At 38.2% G+C, this 23,961-nt stretch overlaps 1 protein-coding gene across 1 annotated transcript in view; it reads left to right on the forward strand.

The window, feature by feature from the left end:
* Positions 1-23,961, forward strand: part of LOC146895938 (sulfotransferase 2A1-like) — a 41,945-nt gene that overhangs the window by 8,124 nt on the left and 9,860 nt on the right. The window contains exon 4 of the mRNA XM_087908896.1: positions 12,713-12,807. Coding sequence (XP_087765022.1) covers positions 12,713-12,807 — 95 coding nt within the window. The remainder of the gene's footprint in view (positions 1-12,712; positions 12,808-23,961) is intronic.

The raw sequence follows: 23,961 nt of genomic DNA on the forward strand, positions 1-23,961 counted from the left end.
ATGAGGAATAGGTTCCTAAATGTCAGCCAAAGCAGTAGGGACAGGCCCAACTTCTACAGCTAGGAATCCAAGGAAATCAAGCTACACAGTGTCAAACATAAGAGGCCCTAAGTCAGCTCCATGCAGTCTGTCCAGAGCCCGTGGTCTCCTATAAGCCCATGTAGGTCATTTCTGTGGATTTCCTTGTGATAACCTTGACTCACCTGGCTCATCTAATCCATCTCTCTCTCTACAAATGGATTCCCACAGTTAAGCCCAGTGCTTTACTGTAGGTCTCTGCATCTGTTTCCATCCATCACTGGATGATGACTCTCTGATGACAAGGTGGGCTGTTATCATCCTGATTACAAGAGATGGCCAGTTCAGGCTATCTATCCACTGTAGCTAGTCCCTGCTTTGAACATCCTTATAGAAGCATGGGAGTTTCCCTAGCAGTAGGTTTTCACCTAACCCTAAAATACCCGCATCAAGATGTATTTCAAATACTCTCCCATTCCATACATTCTCCCAGTAAAATCCATCATGTTCCCACCCCTACCAGCACCCAGTCAACTCAGGAGATTTCTTCTATTTTCCCCATTTTAGGGACATATCCCTTTTTGTAATCCTTGCGACCTTGCCTCTCTAGGGCTGTCGATTGTTGCATGGTTATCCTTTACTTTACAGATAATATTCACTTATGAGTACATACACACAAAATTTGCATTTCTGAGTTTGGGTTTCCTCACTCAGGATGATTTTTTAAATTACATTCATTTTCTTTCAAATTTCCTGATGCCATTGTTTTTAACACGTGAATTACGTTCCATTAAATAAATGTACCAAATGTTCTTTATCCATTCTTTGGTTGAGGGGCCCCTAGGTTATTTCCAGGTTCTGACCATTATGAAAAATGCTGCTATGAACATTGGGGAGAGTACTGAAAAGGTGGAACATTTCTGGGTCAGGTTAAAGCCTTGCACAAGAGAATCTTCCAGGAATCTATAAGGAAGGCTCCAGCTTACACTCCTAGCAATATCAGATATGTAGCCTGAACTTGCCAGCTCCTGTGACTAGACTGGTTCCTAGCCCGACAGTAATCAGAGTGGCGTCATTAAATAAAAGATGGGAACAGATGCAGACCCATAGCCAAACATTAGGTGGAGTTCAGGGAATCCTGCAGAAAATGATGAGAAAGGATTGTAGGTGCCAGAAGGATCAAGGACACCAGAAAAAAAACTCATAGAATCAACCTGGTCTCGTAGAGCTCACAAACACTGAACTGAAAACCAGGGTTTCTACAGGGGATTGACATAGACCCTCTTCATATATGTTACAGTTGTGCAGATTGGCTCTCTTATGGAACTGCTAACTGCTAACTCCTTATAGAATGTCTCTGATTCTTTTACTGGTTCTTGGGACCCTACTCCTTGTGCTGGGTCACCTTGTCCACCTTTAATACATGGGGAGATGCATAGTCCACTACAACTTGATAAGCAATGTTTTGTTGATATTCATGGGAGACCCTCCCTTTCCTAAACAGAAATGGAAAAGGAATTCTTGGGGATGTTAATAGAGGAGGTGTGAGGGTAAGGGATGGGAGGATACGAGTGAGGATAAACTAAGGCTGCAATGTAAAAAAATAAGATCAATAGACTTATTTTATAAACAAAGGAAAAGCAAACAAAAAAATCAAACTATTTCACCTATCCCTCTGGACAATGACCTGCTCCTCTATCAATGCCAGTCCTCCCTCATACCTATCACAACTGCCATGTCCAGTTCCAGCATACTTGTAATACTTTGCTACTCCATCATTCTCATCTTTCCATAACAGAGAATATGTCATGAAGTATACCCTTTTTCCCCAAACAGCTTTACTTATAAATATTCATTTCAATGAGCTGTGTTTGCATTCAGGGTCTCTGGCTTCCAGTACACCATCAATACTGGACCCTCATCTAGACTTGGATGAGGATATATTGGATATCTTGGATATTCTATTATTGCTCAGACTCACGATGATCCACTGGCTATGATTCCACAGGGCTTGTCCTTTCCATCTTCTCCAGATGCTTACTGATAGTGTATATGTTGAGGAAAACCACTCAAGGCCCTGGATTTGGACCTCAGTGGTAGCTGAGTTATTCAGTCCTGGTCTTTGCTGTGCCTTCTCCTAATCTAGAGGTGGTAGGCAAAGGGCAGGGCCAGACCCGACTAACTTTAAGGCTCATTTTATTTTCTGTGTAGAAGTGTTTTGCTTGCATGTATTTGTCTTTGCTGCATATGTGTCTGATGCCCACAGAGGCTGAAAGAGTACATTGGCAACTATCATGTAGATACTGAAAACTGAATCCTGGTCCTGTAGAAGAACAGTGAATGCTTTTAAGTGCTGAGCCTTCTCCCTACCATATACCTGTTTATTTTTTAAATGTCTTCTTAGTTTAATTTTAATATTTTTATCTATATAGAATTTTATCCATCTGTTTTAGATTTTCCAGTTTGGTGAAATTTCTTTAAGGTAAACTCTAATAATTTTCTGTATTTCCCTGGTGATTGTCATAATGCTTCATTTTCATGTCTTATTGTATTAGTTTTGGTAATTATTTTTCCCTTAGTTTATTTATCTAAGGTTTGTCAATATTGTTTACATTTTGAAGGAATCACACCTGTTTCATTGACTCTCTGGTTTGTTTTGCTGTTGGGCTGTTTTCAAATTATTTATTTCATTACTGTGTGTGCTTACTTTACAGCACTGATTTTGACATTTGACTTGATCTTTTTCCAAAGAGCCCCAAGGTGAATCATTAACTCTTCTTTTAGATTATATAACTGATTTCTTAATGTAGGTACACTGACTTTTAAACATCTCTCTTAGGTCTGTTTACATTGCATCTCACAGATTAAAATGTGTTGAGTTTTAATTTTCATTTTATTGTAAGAATCTTTTATTCTTGAATTCTTTTACTCTTTTTCTTTTTTTAATTAAAATTTTCCACCTTCTCCCCTCTTTCATTTTTCCTCCCTTTCCCCTTTCCCTCCCTTTCCACTCCAAAGAGCAGTCAGGGTGCCCTGCCTTGTGGGAAGTCCAAGGTCCTCCCCACTCCATCCAGGTCAAGGAAGTTGAGCATCCAAACTGACTAGGCTCCCACAAAGCCAGTCCATACAGTAGAATCAGAACCCAGTGCCATTGTCCTTGGTTTCTCAGTCAGCCCTTATTGTCAGCCATATTCAGAGTTCTATCACATGCTCCATCAGTTCCAGTCCACCTGGCCTTGGTGAGCTACAATTAAATCAGCCCCTCCATCTCAGTGGGTGGGCACACCCCTCGCAGTCCTGACTTCCTTGCTCATGTTCTCCCTCCTTTTGATCTTCATTTGGAGCTTAAGAGCTCAGTCCAGTTCTCCAATATGGGTCTCTGTCTCTGTCTCCATCCATCAACAGATGATGGTTCTATGGTGATATGTAAGATATTCATCAGTGTGGATATGGGAGAAGGCACCCTCTCCTCTGCTGCCAAAGGAACAAGCTGGGGCCATCTCCTTGGACCTGGGAACCCCTCTAGAGTCAAGTCTCTTGTCAACCCTAAAATGGCTCCCTTAATTAAGATACCTACTTCCCTGCTCCCATATCCACCCTTCCTCCATCCCAACCATCCCATTACCCCAAGTTCTCCCCATCCTCCCATTTTCACTTCTCTTTCCCCATCTCCTCTTACATGCACAACACCCCCACACCCAAGCTCCCAATTTTTGCCTGGAAATCTTGTCTACTTTCAATATCCAGGAGGATAGCTATATGGTTTTCTTTGAGTTCACCTTCTTATTTAGCTTCTCTAGCATCACGACTTATAGGCTCAATTGTCCTTTTTCTATGGCTAGAATCCACTTATGAGTGAGTACATACCATATTCATCTTTTTGGGTCTGGGTTACCTCACTGAGATTAGTGTTTTCTATTTCCATTCATTTGCATACAAAATTCAAGATGTCATTGTTTTTTTACCGCTGAGTAGTACTCTAAAGTGTATATATTCCACACTTTCTTTATCCATTCTTCCATTGAGGGGCATCTAGGTTGTTTTCAGGTTCTGGCTATTACAAATAATGCTGCTATGAACATAGTTGAACAAATGCTTTTGCGCTATGTTTGGGCATCTTTTGGGTATATTTTCAAGAGTGGTATTGCTGGATCCTGGGGTAGGTTGATCCCAAATTTCCTGAGAAACCGCCATACTGATTTCCAAAGGGGTTGCACAAGTTTGAATTCCCACCAGCAATAAATGAGTGTTCCTCTTACTCCACATCCTCTCCAGCAATGGCAATCATTGGTGTTTTTGATTTTAGCCATTCTGACAGGTGTAAGATGGTATCTCAAAGTTGTTTTGTTTTGCATTTCCTTTATTGATAAGGAGGTTGAGCATGACCTTAAGTGTTTTTTTGCCATTTGAATTTCTTCTGTTGAAAATTCTCTGTTCAGGTAAGTGCCCCATTTTTTAATTGGGTTTATTAGCATTTTAAAGTCTAGTTTCTTGAGTTCTTTATACATTTTGAAGATGAGACCTTTGTCTGATGCAGCGTTGGTGAAAATCTTCTCCCATTCAGTAGGTTGCCTTTTTGACTGTATCCTTTGTTTTACAAAAGCTTCTCAGTTTTTGGAGGTCCCATTTATTCAATGTTGCCCTTATTGTCTGTGGCCCTGGGGCTATACGTAGGTAGTGGTCTCCTGTGTCCATGTTTTGTAGACTACTTCCCACTTTCTCTTCTATCAGGTTCAGTGTGTTCAGATTAATATGGAAGTCTTTAATCCATTTGGATTTGAGTTTTGTGCATGGTGATAGATAGGAATCTATTTTTATTCTCTACAGGTTGACATCCAGTTATGCCAGCACCATTTGTTGAAGATGATTTCTTTCTTCCATTGTGTCCTTTTAGCTCATTCATGGAAAATCAGGTGTTCATAGGTTTGTGGGTTATTATACGGGTCTTCTAATTGATTTCATTGGTCAACTTCTCTGTTTTTATGCCAATACCAAGCTGTTTTCATTACTGTAGCTCTGTAATAGAGTTTGAAGTCAGGGATGGTTATGCCTCCAGAAGTTCCTTTATTATATAAGATTATTTTGGCTATCCTGGGTTTTTTGTTTTTCCATATAAAGTTGATTATTAGTCTCTCAAGGTCTATGAAGAGTTTTGTTGGGATTTTAAAGGGGATTGCATTGAATTTATAGATTGCCTTTGGTAGAATTGCCATTTTTACTATGTTGATCCTACCCATCCAAGAGCATGTGAAAGCCTTCCATTTTCTGGTGTTCTCGTCAATTTCTTTCTTCAAGGACTTAAAGTTCTTGTCAAATAGGTCTTTCACCTCCTTGGTTAGAGTTACCCCAAGATATTTTGTGCTATTTGTGGCTATTGTAAAAGGTGAAGTTTCTCTGATTTCCCTCTCTACTTCTCTATCCTTTGTGTATAGGAGGGCAACTGATTCTTTTGAGTTGATCTTGTAACCCATCACATCACTGAATTTTTTTTTCATCAGCTGTAGGAGTTTGGTTGAGTTTTTGGGGCACTAATGTACACTATCATATCATCTGCAAATAATGAAACTTTGACTTCTTCCTTTCCGATTCAAATCCCTTTAATCTCCTTATGCTGTATTATTGCTATTGCTAGAACTTCAATAACTGTGTTGAAAAGATACGGTGAGAGTGGACAGCCTTGTCTTGTTCCTGATTTTAGTGGAATGACTTTGAGTTTCTCTCCAGTTAATTTGATATTAGCCGTTGGCATGCTATACATTGCTTTTATTATATTAGATATGATCCTTATATTCCTAACCTCTCTAAAACCTTTATCATAAAGGGGTGTTGAATTTTGTCAAATGCTTTTATTCGCATCTAATGAAATGATCATATGGTTTTTTTCTTTCAGTTTATTTATATGATGGATTACTTTGATAGATTTTCATATGTTGAACCAGCCCTCCATCTCTGGAATGAAGCCTACTTGCTCATAATGGTTAATTTTTTAAAATGTGTTCTAGAGTTCTGTTTGCCAGAATTTTATTGAGAATTTTTCCATCGATGTTCATGAGTGAGATTGGTCTGTAATTCTCTTTCTTGGTTGGGTCTTTGTGGTTTTGGAATCAGGTTGACTGTAGCTTCATAAAAAGAGTTTGGCAATGACTCTTCTGATTCTATTATTTGAGACACATTAAGGAGTATAGGTATCAGCTCTTCTTGGAAGTTCTGATAAAATTCTGCATTAAAACCATCAGGTTCTGGCTTTTTTTGTTTGGGAGGTTTTTTATGACAGCTTCTATTTCCTCATGACTTACAGTTTTATTTAAATTTCTCCTGGTCTTGATTTAATTTTTGTAAATGGTACTTATCTAAAAACAATTCCATTTCTTTTACATTTTCCAACTTTGTGACATAAAAGCTTTTGTAGTAGGACCTAATGATTCTCTGAATTTCCTCAGTGTCTGTTGTTATGTACCCCTTTTAATTTCTGTTCTTGTTAATTTGCATTTTCTCTCTCTGCCTTTTGATCAGTTTGGATAAAGGTTTGTCAATCTTGTTGACTTTCTCAAAGAACCAACTCTTTGTTTAATTGATTCTTTGGATTGTTTTCTGTGTTTCTATTTTGTTGATTTCAGCCCTCAGTTTGATTATTTCCAGTCTTCTACCCCTCCTCGATGAGTCTGCTTCTTTTTTTCTAGAGCTTCCAGCTGTGCTGTTAAGTTTCTTATGTGAGCTTTCCCTGTTTTTTTAAATGTAGGTACTTAGTGATATGAACTTTCCTCTTAGTGCTGCTTTCATAGTATCTCTTATGGTTATGCTATGTCTTTATTTTCATTGAATTCAAGGAAGACTTTAATTTCTTTATCTCTTCCCTGTCCCAGGGTTGGTTCAATAGTTGACTGTTCAGCTTCCATGAGTTTGTAGGCTTTCTGGGGGTAGAATTATTGCTAAATTCTAACTTTATTCCATGGTGATCTGATAAGATTCAGGTGGTTTCTAATTTTTTTTGTATATGTGGACATTTCCTTTGTTACCGAGTATGTGATCAATTTTCGAGAAGGCTCCATGAGCTGCAGAGAAGAAAGTATAATCTTTAGTATTTGGGTGGAATGTTCTATAGATGTCTGTTAAGTCCATTTGATTCATTACCTCCATTAATTTTCTTATTTCTCTGCTAGGTTTCTGTCTGATTGACCTGTCCATTGGTGAGAGAGGAGTGTTGAAGTCTCCTACTATTAGTGTGTGGTTTGATATCTGCCTTGAGTTCTAGTAATGTTTCTTTGACATAAGTGGATGCTTTTATATTAGGGGCATATATATTTAGGATTGAGACTTCTTCCTGATGAATTGTTCCTGTTATGAGTATGAAATGTACATCTCCATCTCTTCTTATTGATTTTAGTTTGAAGTCAGTTTTGTTAGTTTATGTATAGTCATTTTATTCTTGTCTGGTAGAATATAAAGAATTATTTAATTTTCCCCATATTTGTTAAAATACTTTCTATTTCTTAACATATGATCTATTTTAGAGAATGTTCTTTGAGCTACTGAGAACAATGTGTATTCTACAGTGTTTGGTTACAATATTCTGTAGATGTTGTTTAGGGCTGTTTTTACTTGTGATGTCATTTAATTCTATATACTTTCTATTGGGATGATGGGTTAATTGTTAAAAGTGAAACTACTACATCACATGATGGTAGCCTGTGTCCTTTCATGTATTAGTAGTTTTCTGGGTGCACCTGTGTTTGAAATTATATAGTTCTCTCCTTGAAGTCTTCCTTTAATTGGTAGGAAGTGCTATTTATTATTTCTCACTAGATTTTGTTTCAAGTCTATTTTGTCAGATTAGATTAGCAATACTCACTTGTTTTTTAGCTCCACTTACCTGGAACAGCAATCATTTCATTGAAAGGTTCCATGTGTTTTTATGATAAAGTATAGCAAATGTATACTCTCTAATTTTTATTCCCATCTCTTTGTCTGTGATACTTTATTAGAAAATGACATTAATATTCAGTAACTAATGGAAGATGTCTACTGATTCCTGTCATTTTGAAGATTTTTCCAAGGTGTTTAAGCTGTGTTACTTTTATTTCTTATTTTACTGTTGTTGTAGTTTGTTTTATGGTCTCTGTGATAAAAACACTCTTGCCAGAAGCAATGTAGGGGAAAAAGTGTTTATCTGGCTTATACTTTCAGGTCTCAATCTACGTATGGGCAAAGACAGGACAGAATCTTCAGAAGGAAATAAAGCAGAAACCATTTTACTAATCTGCTTGATAGCTTCTTCAGTGTCTCATGCTCAATTATCTTTCTCATACAGCCCAGTCCCAGATACATATGCTGTGTCATACCATAGCAATCATTTATCAAAACTATAATTCAAGCATGTGGCCACATACCAATCTCATAGGGACAATATCTTTTTTTTTAAATATTTATTTATTTATTATGTATACAATATTCTGTCTGTGTATATGCCTGTAGGCCAGAAAAGGGCAGCAGACCCCATTACAGATGGTTGTGAGCCACCATGTGGTTGCTGGGAATTGAACTCAGGACCTTTGGAAGAGTAGGCAATGATCTTAACCTCTGAACCATCTCTCCAGCCCTAGGGACAATATCTTAACTGGGAATTTCTCAGATAATTCCAACTTGTGTCAAATAGACTGCTGAAGCTAACTTAAACTTGTTGCAGTCTTATAGATAGAACTGATTTTCTCTTTGGTCTAAAAGACTCCTATATATTTTGTACAGCATCCTTGGTGTACAAATGAATTCATAAATTCATTTTACATATATTTAGCATATAAAGTTTTGTTTCTCCTCCACTTAAGACAAGAGGCTTTAATGGTTACAGTAGTCGAGATGTCATTGGTTGACTTTTAAAACTTGAAATACAAATTTCCAGTCCCGCCTACTTTTTAAAGTTGAAATCTCAGTTCTAACAGACCTTCTATTACATTAGACTTGGTGTTTTTCTCTTACAATTTTCAATGTGCTTTCTTTGTTTACATAAACAATTCTGAGGGAAGATTCTTTTTTAGCCTTTGTGGTGCCCTACTTTCCACCTGTATCTGAGTTGGCATCTGTTTCAACAGAAAGCAACTTATAGAGATGTTATGGAATATTATTTTAAGACATGTTACATTCATTTATGTTGTGGAACATTTATTTTAATGTTTCAAAGATGTGTTGCATTCTTCTATGTTTAATTTGTTTAACTCTGTGAATCTGTGAAACTTTGCCTGTCAAACACCTGATGTTCTAGTAGAGAGCTAAACAGACAATATTGAGGCAGGAGAAAGGATAGGCAGGGCTGGTAGGCAGAGAGAATTAATTTGAAGAGAACTCAAGGAAAAGAGATGGGGGAGAAAGGAAAGGAGAATGACTTCAGGGTCTAGTCACCCAGCTACATAGCAAGACACAGAGTAAGAAAGAAAGAAAAGATATGCAGAAATCGGAAAAGGTAAAAGCCCAATGGCAAAAGATAGATGGGATAATTTTATTTTTTGACTAGAAAAAAACAAAGCTAAGGCTGGCATTTATAAGAAAGAATAAGTCTCCATGTCTGATTTATTTGTGAGCTGTGTGGTAGACCCCCAAAAGAGCAAAGAAAAAAAGAGTAAAACAGCTAACAATGTTTTGGCATTCCAACACAGGGCTAGAATAAAAGAAAATCCAATAACAGAAAGAAAGGTTTTGGTTTTGCTTACAACACTAGGTTACAGTTTATTATTGGAAAGTTTTGGTAGGAAATTAAAGCACTACATTTCACAGTCAAGAGCAGAGAGACAATATGTTTGCCCTGCTTTCTTGCTTGCAGCTAACTTTCTCTTCCCTACTTTTCTACACTACCATGAGTAGGGAATTATGCTGCCGACATTGTGTTTCACCTTTCTACATTATTAATGAACTATAAGAACAACCTTTCAAAGACATGCCTACAGATCAATGTAATCTATCTAGAATATTATTCATTCACATTCTCTTTCAAGATAGTTATATGTTGTGTTAAGTTAACATTAAAAGCTACTAAACACAACATCTCTTTTCTTCTCTATGGGATATGATAAACATGTTTTCTATATCTATGAACCTTGCATTTCATGTTTTCATAGAGGAACAAATATCTTGTAATTCCTACTGCTGTCTTCTTATTATTCCAACTTTGTTGTTATTGAATTGTCCCAAGTCCCCCACCTTGCCTTCACACTGTGATATTTTTCCTTCAAAAATATCTTTTTTATTATGATCTGCTGTGTGTGTGTGTGTGTGTGTGCTAGAGTGTCTCTGTGTGTACACACATCTCACAGAACTTTTGTGAGAACCTAATAACAACTTTGTGGAGTCAATTGTCTACTCTTAATCTATATGGGTTACAGAGACAGTTTAATCATCAGGTGTATATGGTAAGTACTTTCTTACCTGTTGTTCTCATAGTGCCACCATTTAATTTTCTTCATTTAAAATTTATTTGTTGTGTAGACCATTTGCGCTAATTTTTACTTTTCCTGGTGCAATAAAATTATTTTTATAAATTACTCTTCATAATTATGTAATTAGGGGCTGTAGAGATGCTTCAGAGGTTAGAAGAACTTGTGAATTTTTAGAGGAGGGGAGCTTGTTTCCCAGAACCCACAACAAGTGGCTCCCAATTTTTCATATCTCTAGCTTGAGGAGAACTGGCATTCTTTTAATATCTGTGGGCACATACACACACATGCACTCATAAGCATGTGAAAATGTGCAAACAATGTAAAAATAAAAATAAAATAAATCTTTTAAAATTATTTTATTAATTACAAGTTTCTAGAGCCTTTCATGTTCTCTGAATGTCCATGTATAACATTCTCTCTCTCTCTCTCTCTCTCTCTCTCTCTCTATATATATATATATATATATATATATTCCACTACCTCTCCTCTTCTCCAATCTCTCTCTACCTCAACCTGATGATATATGTCCCTCACTGTAATCATTGATATGATATTAACACTATCATGCAACCTTGATGCATACCTTCATAGCGTTTCACTCAACCTGCTGCTATAGTGATGGGAATCATTCTTTCCAACATCATATAAGTTACCATTCTTGTCATTGAACTCTGTCATTGAACCTTTTTTGTTCCACTAGAACACTTGACCAGGAGGCAGTTACTTACTTGCTTGCTTTTTGACCATTGTTCCCCCACTAACACTAAGACTTTGTGAATTGTTGTTGTTGGGTACAGCAACAACACTAGGTCTCATAACTTGATATATATCTATTAAAGTTTTAGAAAATAATATATTCAGGCTGAGTAATATGGTAAAATCCTTCACTCATGACATTTATGGGATGGATACAGTGGATCAATTGTTCAAGTAATCCTTTTCTACATAACAGAGACAGACTTATTGACATATACTTTGTAATCTCAGCCTCCAAATAAACACATTATCTTTGAAAATGACCTCTAAAGCAGAACAAATTGTAATTCTCAGCAACATTATGTCATTGCCTTATATTTGATGCTCTCACTAACATGCTTTTGGTTTTTTGCTTATTTTCAGACATGATCAGGTGTATCTCAAGTTTGCCACTAATTCACAATGTAGTGGGAAATGACATTGAACCTCTTGTCTTCTCTTAACACTAACTCCTGAGTTTTAATATTTCAAATGTATGACACCACTTCTGGCTTGGCTTTTAGCCTTTTCTAATGCCATAGGTGTGTGTGTCCATGATTGTATGGAAACAAATGTGTGACTATGTCTGATCTTGTGCCAAAGCTTGAATGTGGAAGACAAGCAATAACATTAGGTATTGAGCCTTGATAGCTACTTTGTTCAATGGTTCCTGAGGATTCAAACACAGGTGCTCACACTTACAAGGCAAATACATTCCACTGAACCTTCACCTGAGACCAACTTTCAATCTCTTTAAGTGACTTAATTCTGCCATTTCTTGTAGAATTCACTACAACTTCTCTGTAGATCATTTACCCTCAGTTTTCAATTAAATCTTAGAATCCTTGAATTCATTTATTCTACTGCTCTTACCCTGACTTAACTCTTACCTTCTTTCTGATTTGATCCAGTTATTTATTCAGATAACGGGTAACAATGCAAGTGTAAAATGAAGGCTAAGACAATAAGACAGTGCACTCAACCAGGAACTATTGTGAACACATCAAAATAACCATAGGAATGTAAGTGAAATTTGGATGTGAAGGTGGATGTTTATGCTTGGAAGGTCTCTAGTTGTCTGTGTTTTGGAGGCTTGGGTGTTGAAGAGTGACTATTGAGTAGTGAGGGTAACTTAGAGGTGGAGGCCAGTAGAAGGGGATCTCCCTCATAATTAGGTAAGATGGTTCTTCAGACATGATGGAATTAAACAGTCTAAGCCTGACCATGTCCAGAAACCTCTGGTTTACTGTATTGGTGTGATTGCTTTTCCCAACACATGCCTGAGTCATTGATTCCCAACAGGAGGATGTCTCCTCATGGCATCAGTGGTAAAGCAGTGGGGTGATGAGTTTACTAGTGTTTTTGATTTTATCAGCTCACTATCTGTGTATGTGTCATTTGTTACATTGAATATTATAAATGTCAGCTTAATTTTTCTTAATAAAGGTATCTACCATTTGCAAAAAAGTGAAGAATATCAGGCAGTGCTCACTTTTATTCTTTGTAATCAACACTTTCTTCCTTCCTTCACACAGTTTTATATGGATCATGGTTTGAGCACACCCGTGCCTGGCTGTCCATGAGAGAAAGGAACAACTTCCTGCTTTTGTGCTATGAAGACCTGAAACAGGTAACCAACATTCTTATCTCAACCACAAACCTTCTCACAAACCCACCCCATGCTGTACCCCACATTCCTCAGTGTTGCCATGTCAGTGTTAGGCTCATGAACACTCACTAAAAATTAGATTATTGCTTATGTCCTTTATTGACCTGCTTCTGACATTTCCTCTCCAGCCTCCTAATCCATCTTCCACGTCTTCTCTACCCTGGGGAAGGGAGGGGTAGCTCACACTTGCACTACAAGTATTTAATTCTATCTAATTAAATGCAACACATTTGATACATCTGATAATGCAGTGGTCAGTGGTTAGTGGGGATAGTAGTGTTATTCTACTGTTGTGACAAAATTTATGTCATCTACACTTGCCTGCAAGAAGAGAGACAAAGGAGAAAATTATCAGTGAGTTCTGGTAGAATACAAGTCCAGGAGACCCAGGAATAGTACTGAATGCTACATTAATCTAACTGGGCATGTACAGGGTACAGCCAGTCAGGAAAGATGGTGCCCTGTGCTCTGCAGTACAGAGGGTTCCTTATGATGGACTAGAATACACTAGAGATTTCAAAAGTCTTAGTAGAGAATATTTAAAATGTTTCACCATTAAGTAATGCCATATATTTAAATAGAATGATAGACTATACATTTACCTGATCATTGAGGGTTTTATTTCACTAAAATGGCCAACTGATGGTATAAATATGTTTAAGTACTTTGGGTATGTCTCAAACATCACTTATTTTAAAAATTAAAAAATACCTTGGCCGTGTGACACTTGAATGCAAATCCAACTCTGAGACATAGAGTCAGTGTCAGGGTTTCTGGATCATCTTTGCTTGTATGGTTGGTTTGAGGCCAGTGTTGGCTATAGTAGACATTGTTTCAAAAGACCATTAAGAAAAAATAATTTTGTATTTTATGTTCATTTAGCTAAAAATACTCCCTCTTGATGATGTAAGTTATAAAATAATCCCACACTAGATCAGGATTATATATAAAAAGGGTTATTTATTTAGGGGTAGGCTCACAGATCACAGTCCTCTGCATGAGTGGGAAACAGGAACTGAAGCTAGCAGCCAGAAATGAGAAACCAAAGAGAGAGAATCAGCACCCTCTTTACAGCTGTATTTATACTATAAGAGACCATGCCCAAGTGAGCTGGTATCTTAAAGGCTATAGGCTGAAGGAACTCCCATAGCACCTCTCCCTTTTGTTTAAATAAGAGAGTTCTAAACCTAATAAAAAACTATGTACACTAGGAACAGATATTAAGTATAAAGTTAGAAGTACAGCCAGCATAAACAGTATTAAGCAAGGAATATATCCTAATGTTTTTATAAGCATTCTATCCTAAGGAGTCTAAGATTGTAGTAGAAATGGCTTGACTAGATCATAAGAGGATGGTAATATGACTATCTAGTCTTCAACCCCATTGAAGACTGGAGAAGGGAGATAATATTACTTGAGTAGGCAGGAAGTACAATCAAGCAATTCCAAAATGTACAGTAGATGACAGAGACAACTGGATGCCTAGGCAATCACTCAAAGTCTCATTTGCAATGTTGAAGCAATCAACTTTGGCTAAGACCTAGAGTAACTGACAGACCATTTTCAGAGGCAGAAAAATTTTCAGAACCATCTTACCCTGTATTGGGAAGGTTTGGCAGTCATTTTTCTTGTATCCTGCTGGGTCAAGTCTGGACATTGTGGCATAGGCAAAAAGGCAGTTGTGCCAAGAAGAAAACAAACTCCAAGTAGAGTGTCTTTGGTGTTCAACACTCTCTCAGGAATAGATCATGCTGCCAAGAGCAATCGTGTCTCACATTAACATCATCCTAAAATATTTAAATGCCATGTTCTACAGAACTTTGAAGTGGTTTAAGATTACCTATCTATGTGGATAGACACAGTCTATCTCTATGTATCTAAAGACCCTGAATAATTTAACTATAAGTATGACAAACATGGATGACTACTGACCTATAATACTTAATACCTGCATAACTTAAAGACTAAGACTTCATATTAGAATATTAATCAATCTTTAAACAAGAAATGAGTACAATGACCTAAAAATGTAAACAATGTATAAATATCTTGATCACAGGTAGAAATATATAATGCAATACGATAAATATATTCTAAAATTGTATTAATATACAAAATATCTTTTTGTTTGTTTTTTCTTTTATTATTATTATTATTATTATTATTATTATTATTATTATTATTATACCAAGAGATGCCCTATCATACAACAAAAGCATTTGTTCAACTATGTTCATAGCAGCATTATTTGTAATAGCCAGAACCTGGAAATAACCTAAATGCCCCTCAATGGAAGATTGAATAAAGAAAGTGAGGAATATATACACATTAGAGTACCACTCAGCGGTAAAAAACAATGACATCTTGAATTTTGCATGCAAATGGAAGGAAATAGAAAACACTATCCTGAGTGAGGTAACCCAGTCCCATAAAGAGGAATGTGGTATGTACTCACTCATAAGTGGGTTCTAGCCATAACAAAGGACATTGGCCTATAATTCATGATCCTAGAGAAGCTAAAAAGTAAGTTGAACCCAAAGAAAAGCAGGTAGTTATCCTCCTGGATATAAGAAGTAGACAAGATTTCCAGGCAAAAATTGAGAGCTTGAGGGTAAGGGTGGGGAGGGCAGAAGGGGAGATACGGAGAGAAAAGTTTTTTATTTTTTTAATTATTAAAAAGTTTCACCTCCACCCCACCTCCAATTTGCCCCCAGTTCCCTTACTCCCCTCCCCCTCCAGTCCTGAGAGCAGTCAGGGTTCCCTGCCACATGGGAAGTCCAAGGTCCTCCCCCCCCTCCATTCCGGTCTAGGAAGGAGAGCATTCAAACAAACCAGGCTCCCACAAAGCCAGTCCATGCAGTAGAATCAAACCCATCACCATTGTCCTTGGCTTCTCAGTCAGCCCCCATTGACAGCCACATTCAGAGAGTCTGGTTTGATCACATTCTCCATCAGTCCCAGTCCAGCTTGCCTTGGTGAGCTCCCATTAGATCAGTCCCACCATCTCAGTGGGTAGATGCACCCCTCGCGGTCCTGACTTCCTTGCTCATATTCTCCCTCCTTCTGTTCCTCATTTGGACCTTGGGAGCTCAGTCTAGTTCTTCAATGTGAGTCTCTGACTCTATCTCCATCCATCGCCAGATGAAGGTTCTATGGTGATATTCAAGATATTCATCAGTGTGTCTATGGGAGAAGGTCAATTCAGGCACCTTCTCTTCTGCTGCCAAAGGAATAAGCTAGGGCCATCTTCTTGGACTTGGGAACCCCTCTAGAGTCAAGTCTCTTGCCAACCCTAAAATGGCTCCCTTAATTAAGATATCTACTTCCCTGTTCCCATATCCATCGTTCCTCCATCCTAACCAGCCCATTCCCCGAAATTCTCCCCAATCCTCCCCTTCTCCCTCCCCATCTCTTCATAAACACACCTCACCCCAGTGCACCTAACTTTTGTCTGGCAATCATGTCTACTTTCAATATCCAGGAGGATAACTACATGATTTTCTTTGGGGTCACCTTCTTATTTAGCTTCTCTAGAATCATGAATTATAAGCCCAATGTCTTCTATTTATGGCTAGAATCCACTTATGAGTGAGTACATACCATATTCCTCTTGTTGGGTCTGGTTTATCTCACTCAGTAAAGTGTTTTCTATTTCCAACCATTTGCATGAAAAATTCGAGATGTCATTGTTTTTTACCACTGAGTAAAACTCCAATGTGTATATGTGACACACCTTCTTTAATCATTCTTCTATTGAGGGGCTCCTAGGTTGTTTCCAGGTTCTGGCTATTACAAATAGTGCAGCTATGAACATAGCTGAACAAATGCTTTTGCACTATGTTTGGGCATCCTTTGGGTATATACCCAAGAGTGGAATTGCTGGGTCCAGAGGTAGGTAGACTCCCAGTTTCCTGAGAAACCGCCACACTGATTTCCAAAGTGATTGTACAAGTTTGCATTTCCACCAACAGTGGATGAGTGTTCAGCTTACTCCACAACCTCTCGAGCATAGACTTTCATTAGTGTTTTTGATTTTAGCTATTCTGACAGGTGTGAGATGGTATCTCAAAGTTGTTTTGATTTGAATTTTCCTGATCGCTAAAGAGGTTGAGTATGAAGTTAAGTGTCTTTAGGCCATTTGAATTTCTTGTGTTGAGAATTCTCTGTTCAGTTCAGTTTCCCATTTTGTAATTGGGTTACAATTACAAATGTCTAGTTTTAATGTCTAGTTTCTTGAGTTCTTTATATATTTTGGAGATCAGACATTTGTCTGATGTAGGGTTGGTGAAGGTCTTCTCCCAGTCAGAAGGTAGCCTTTTTTATTTATTTATTTATAAGAATTTCCACTTCCTCCTCTCCTCCCGCTCCCCTCACTCTCTCTTCTCCTCCCTCTACAGTCCCAACAGCTGTCAGGGTTTCCTGCCTTGTGGGAAGTCCAAGTTCCTCCCCTCTCCCTCCAGGTCCAGGAAGGTGAGCATCCAAACAGACTGGTATCCCAAAAAGCCAGTACATGCAGACGAAACAGGACCCAGTGCCATTGTTAATGGCTTCTCAGTCAGCCCCCATGTCAGCCACATTCAGAGAATCCGGTTTGATCACATGCTCGTTCAGTCCCAGTCCAGCTGGCCTTGGTGAGCTCTCATTCAATCAGTCCCCTTGTATCAGTGGGTGAATGCACCCTTCACGGTCCTGACTTCCTTTTTCATGTTCTCCCTCCTTCTGCTCTTCATTTGGACCTTGGGGGCTCAGTCCAGTGCTCCAATGTGGGTCTCCGTCTCTATCTCCATCCATCGTCGGATGAAGGTTCCCTCTGGTTCTGCCTTCCTTTCTCACGTTCTCCCTCCCTCTGCTTCTCATTTGAACCTAGGGAGTTAAGTCCAGTGTTCCAATATATGTCTCTGTCTCTATCTCCATCCATCGCCAGATGAAGGTTCTATGGTGACATGCAAAATATTCATCAGTATGGTTATGGGCCATGGCCAGTTCAGACACCCTCTTCTCTGATGCCCAGGGAACAATCTGTGGACCTCTCCTTGGGCCTGGGAACCCCTCCAGAATCAAGTCTCATGCAAACCCTAAAATGGCTCCCTTAGTTGAGATATATACCTCCCTGCTCCCATAACCATCCTTGCTCCCTCCACCCATCCCATTCCCCCAAGCTATCCCCAAATCCTCTCCCTCTCCCTTCTCTCTAGTCCTCTCCCCTTTCTTCCATCCCTCCACCCCCTTGTGCACCCAAGTTTGCCTGGAAATCTTGTCTACTTCCAATATCCAGGAGGATAACTGTATGATTTTCTTCATGTTCACCTTCTTATTTAGCTTCTCCTGAGTTTCCTGAGAAACCGCCACACTGATTTCCACAGTGGTTGCACAAGTTTGCATTCCCACCAACAATGAATGAGTGTTCCCCTCAATCCACCTCCTCTCCAGCATAGGCTACCATTGGTGTTTTTGATTTTAGCTATTCTGACAGGTGTAAGATGATATCTCAAAGTTGTTTTGATTTGCATTTCCCTAATCACTAAGGAGGTTGAGTATGACCTTAAGTGTCTTTTGGCCATTTAAACTTCTTCTGTTGAGAATTCTCTGTTCAGTTCAGTACCCCATTTTTTAAAATTGGGTTAATTAGAGTTTTAGTGTCTAGTTTCTTGAGTTCTTTGTATATTTTAGAGATAAGACATTTGTCTGATGAGGGGTTGGTTAAGATCTTCTCCCAATCAGTAGGTTGCCTTTTTGTCTTAATGACTGTGTCCTTTGCTTTAAGAAGCTACTCAGGTTCAGGAGGTACCATTTATTCGTTGTTTCTCTTATTGACTGTGATACTGGGGTTCTACCTAGGAAGTGGTCTCCTGTGTCCATGTGTTGTTGATTACTTCCCACTTTCTCTTCTATCAGGCTCAGTGTGGTCAGATTAATATTGAGGTCTTTAATCCATTTGGATTTGAGTTTTGTGCATGGTAATAGATATGGATCTATTTTCATTCTTCTGCAGGTTGACATCCGGTTATGCCAGCACCATTTATTAAAGATGCTTTCTTTCTTCTATTGTATAATTTTAGTTCCTTTGTCAAAAATCAGGTGCTCATATGTTTGTGGATTAATATCTTGGTCTTCGATTTGATTCCAATGGTCAACATCTCTGTTTTTGTGCCAATACCAAGCAGTTTTCATTACTGTAGCTCTGTAATAGAGCTTGAGGGCAGGGATGGTAATGCTTCCTGAAGTACTTTTATTATTTAGGATTGTTTTGGCTATCCTGGGTTTTTTATTTTGCCATATCAAGTTGATTATTGTTCTCTCAAGGTCTGTGAAGAATCTTGTTGGGATTTTGATGGGGATTGCATTGAATCTATAGATTGTTTTTGGTAGAATTGCTATTTTTACTATGTTGATCCTCCCAATCCAAGAGCATGGGAGATCCTCCCATTTTCTGGTATCCTCTTCTATTTCTTTCTTCAAAGCCTTAATGTTCTTGTCAAATAGTTTTTTTTAAAGACCCTTGTTCTTTTTTTATTATTTTTTTTCAAAGTTTATTAAATTATGAAAGTTTCCATTTCCGCCCCTCCTCCCAACACCCTCCCACTCCCCCCTCCCTCTCCTCCTCACTCTCCATCCCTAAGAGCATTCAGGGCTTCCAGCCTTGTGGGAAGTTCAAGTTACTCCCCCCTCCCTCAGGTCCAGGAAGGTGAGTATCCAAACAGACTGGATCCCAAAAATCCAGTATATGTAGAGGAAACAAGTCCCAGTGTCCTTGTCAGTGGCTTTTCAGAAAGGCTGCGGGCCAGCCACATTCAGAGAATCCGGCCACATTCAGAAAATCTGGTTGGATCACATGCTCGTTCAGTCCCAGTCCAACTGGCCTTGGTGAACTCTCATTAGATCAGTCCCCTTGTATCAGTGGGTGATCGCACCCCTCACTGTCCTGAGTTTTTTTTTCATGTTCTTCCTCCTTCTGCCCCTCATTTGGACCATGGAGGGCTCAGTCCGGTGCTCCAATGTGGGTCTCCGTCTGTATCGCCATCCATCGTCGGATGAAGGATCTGGGACTCTTGTCTATAGACAAGTGTCAAATAGATTTTTCAGTCTAACTTGTTGTTAGCGTTACCACAAGATATTTTATACTATTTGTGGCTATCGTGAAAAGTGATGTTTCTCTGATTTCCCTCTCTGCTTCTTTGTTCTTTGTGTATTGAAGGGCAACTGATTTTTTTGAGTTGATCTTGTATTCTGTCACATTACTATAGGTGTTTGTCAGTGTAGGAGTTCTTTGGTAGAGTTTTTGGGGTCCTTATGTACACTATCATATCATCTGCAAATAAATAAAGTTTGACTACTTCCTGTCCAATTCGAATCCCCATAATCTCCTTATGCTTTCTTATTGCTATTGCTAGAACTTCAAGCACTATATTCACAAGGTATGGAGAGAGTGGACAGCCTTGTCTTGTTCCTGATTTTAGTGGGATGGCTTTGAGTTTGTCTTCATTTAACTTAATGTTAACTCTAGCATGTTGTATATTGCTTTTATTATTTTTAGGAATGAACCTTTTATCTCTTATATCTACAAGACCTTTATCATAACAGGGTGTTAAATTTTGTCAAATGCTTTTTCAGCATCTAATGAAATGATCATATGTTTTTTTCCTTCAGTTTATTTATATGATGGAATACATTGATAGATCTTCATATGTTGAACCAGCCCTGCTTCTCTGGGATGAAGCCTACTTGATCATTATGTATAATTTTTTGGATGTGTTCTTGGATTCGGTTTGCCAGTAATTTATTGAGAATTTTCACATCGATATTCATGAGTGAGATTGTTCTATTATTTTCTTTCTTGGTTAATTTTTTTGTGGCTTTGGTATCAGGGTGACTATAGCTTCATAAAAGGAGTTATGCAATGATTCTTCTGTTTATATTTTGTGGAACACATTAAGGAGTATAGGTATTAACTCTCCTTGGAAGTTCTGGTAGAATTCTACATTGAAACCATCTGGTCCAGGGCTTTTTTTGGTAGGGAGGTTCCTGATGACAGCTTCTATTACCTCGCGACTTACAGGTCTATTTAAACTGCTCACTTGGTCTTCACTTAATTTTGGTATATGGTATTTATCTAAAAATGTGTCCATTTCTTTCACATTTTCCAATTTTGTGGCATACAGGTTTTTGTAGTAAGATCTAATGATTCTCTGAATATCCTCAGTATCTGTGGTTATGTCCCCTTTTCATTTCTGATCTTGTTAAATTGTGTGTTCACTCTCTGCTGTTTGATTAGTTTGGAAGGGGGTTTGTCAATGTTGTTGTTTTTCTCTGAGAATCAGCCATTTGTTTTATTGATTCTTTGAATTGTTTTCTATGTTTCTATTTTGTTGATTTCAGCTTTCAGTTTGATTATTTGCAGTTTTCTACTTTTCCTGGGTGAATCTGCTTTTTCTTTTTAGAGCTTTCAGATATTCTGTTAAGTCTCTAATGTGTATTTTCTCTATTTTCTTTATGTGGGCACTTAGTGCTATGAACTTTCCTCTTAGCACTGCTTTCATAGTGTCCCTTCGGTTTGGGTATGTTGTGTCTTTATTTTCGTTGAATTCAAGGAAGACTTTAATTTATTTCTGTGTTTCTTCATTGTCTCAGGGATGGTTCAGTAGTTGACTGTTCAGTTTCCATGAGTTTGTAGGTTTTCTGTGGTTAGAATTGTTGTTGAATTCTAACTCTATTCCATGGTGATCTGATAGTACACAGGTGGTTACTACAATTTCTCTGTATCTATGGATGTTTGTTTTGTTACCAATAATTTGATTCATTTTTGAGAAGGTTCCATGAGATGCTGAGAAGAAGGTATATTCTTTTCTGTTTGGGTGGAATGTTCTATAAATGTCCATTAAGTCCATTTGGTTCATTACATCTGTTAGTTCTCTTATTTCTCTGTTAAGTTTCTGTCTGGTTGACCTGTCCATTGGTGAGAGCTGAGTGTTGAAATCAGCCACTGTTAGAGTATGGGGTTTGATGTATGCTTTGAGTTCTAGTAATGTTTCTTTTACATAAGTTGGTGCTTTTATATTAGGAGTGTAGATATTCAGGACTGAGACTTCCTCCTGATAAATTTTTCCCGTTATGAGTATAAAGTATCAATTTCCATCTCTTCTGTTTAATTTTAGTTTGAATTCAATTTTCTTAGATATTAGTAGAGCCACACCTGCATGTTTCTTTGGTCCATTTGATTGGAAATCCTTTTCCCAACCCTTTACTCTGAGTAGGTGTCTGTCTTTGTGGTTGAGGTGTGTTTCTTGTAAACAGCAGAATGTTGGACCCTGATTTCGCATCCATTCTCTCAACTTGTGCCTTTTTATATGTGAATTGATTCCATTGATATTAAGTGATATTAATGACCATTGGTTGTTTACTCCAGTTATTTTTTCTGGTGGTAGTGTTTCTGTGTTTCCCTTCTTTGAGCTGTGCTGGTGGAGGGTTTTCAGATGGTTGTGTTATTATGGGTGTTGTTGGCTTCCTTGGTTTGTGATTTTCCTTCTAGTATTTTCTGTAAGGCTGGGTTTGTGGCTACGTATTGTTTAAATCTGTTTTTGTCCTGGAATAACTTGTTTTCTCCATCGATGGTAAATGCAAGCTTTTCTGGGTATAGTAGTCTGGGTTTGCATCCTTGGTCTCTTAGTTTCTGCAGCACATCTATCCAAGACCTTCTGACTTTCGTGGTTTCCATTGAAAGATCAGGCGTAATTCTGATAGGTTTCCCTTTATATGTTACTTGACCTATTCCCCTTGGAGCTCTTAATATTTGTTCTTTATTCTGTATATTTTGTGTCTTGATTATTATATGGTGAGGGGATGCTTTTTTTTTGATCCAGTCTATTTGGTATTCTGTATGCTTCTTGAACCTCCATAGGAATATCATTCTTTAGGTTGGGAAAATTTTCTTCTATAATTTTGTTGAATATATTTTCTGGGCCTTTGAGCTCTATGTCTTCCCTTCCTTCTACCCCTATTTTTTTTTTTTTGGTTTGGTGTTTTCACGGTGTTCCAGGTTCTGCGGATGTTTTGTGTTAAGAATTTGTTGGATTTGTTTTTTTTCTTTAATCAGTGAGTTTATTTCCTCCATAGTATCTTCAGTGTCTGAGATTCTTTCTTCTATCGCTTGTATTCCATTGGTATTACTTGTCTCTGCAGCTCCTGTTCATTTACCCAGATTTTCCATATCCAGCCTTTCCTCAGTCTGTGTTTTCTTCATTACCTCCATTTCATTTTTCAAGTCTTGAACTGTTTCCCTTACCTGTTTGATTGCTTTTTCTTGTTTTTCTTGGTTATCTTTGAGAGATTTATTCATTTCCTCTACCTTTTTGTTTGTCATCTTCATTTCTTTATGGCAGTTTTTCACCTCCTGTTTAGGTTCCTCTATTATTTTTATAAAGTTCTGTGTAGGGTCGATTTCTTCTATTTCTTCTGGAATAGGTTGTTCACTTCTTCTTGTTGCATGATCCCTGGATTCTGGTGATGTCATGTTGCCTTTCAGGTTGTTGGAGCAATTCTTGCATTGGTACCTGCAAATCTCTTTCTTCAAATGCAGTCAGGAAAGTCTTGGTGTCTTGGTCCAATCTTTGCTGTGTCTGACTCTCTGGGTGTATCTCCTCAGTACAGGTGCAGGAACTGTTCCCATCTGGATGGAACTCCTCAGCACAGAAACAGGGACACCACTGACAAAAGGGCAGCCATGGTGGGGGTGATCAGGGTCAAGTGGAACACAGAAGTCCCTGCAGCAGAAGCTCAAGGTACCCTGCACTTTCTTGAGGGATCCTTCTCGCCTGCCTGGCTGGCAGACCCTCACCCCTCTGGGTGGGTCTCCTTAGTGCAAGAACAGGAACTGTTCCTGGGCCAAGGACTTTGCAGACAACAGGGAAGGCTTGGGGGAAGCAGGGTCATTTGTAATAGAGAAGCCTCTGCCTATAAAATGTCTTAAACACAGGTAGAAGCATGCATGTATACAATCTGACAAAATAACTTAGCATAGGTATACAAATATACAGATAAATATACAGTTAAGCAGAAATCAGACCATTTTCAAAAAAACAAATAGAATTTAAACTTATATCAATAAACAAAAATCTATAC

Source organism: Myodes glareolus, chromosome 1 (genome assembly GCF_982192425.1).
Source record: "Myodes glareolus chromosome 1, mMyoGla1.1, whole genome shotgun sequence".
In the NCBI taxonomy this organism is placed as follows: domain Eukaryota; kingdom Metazoa; phylum Chordata; class Mammalia; order Rodentia; family Cricetidae; genus Myodes; species Myodes glareolus.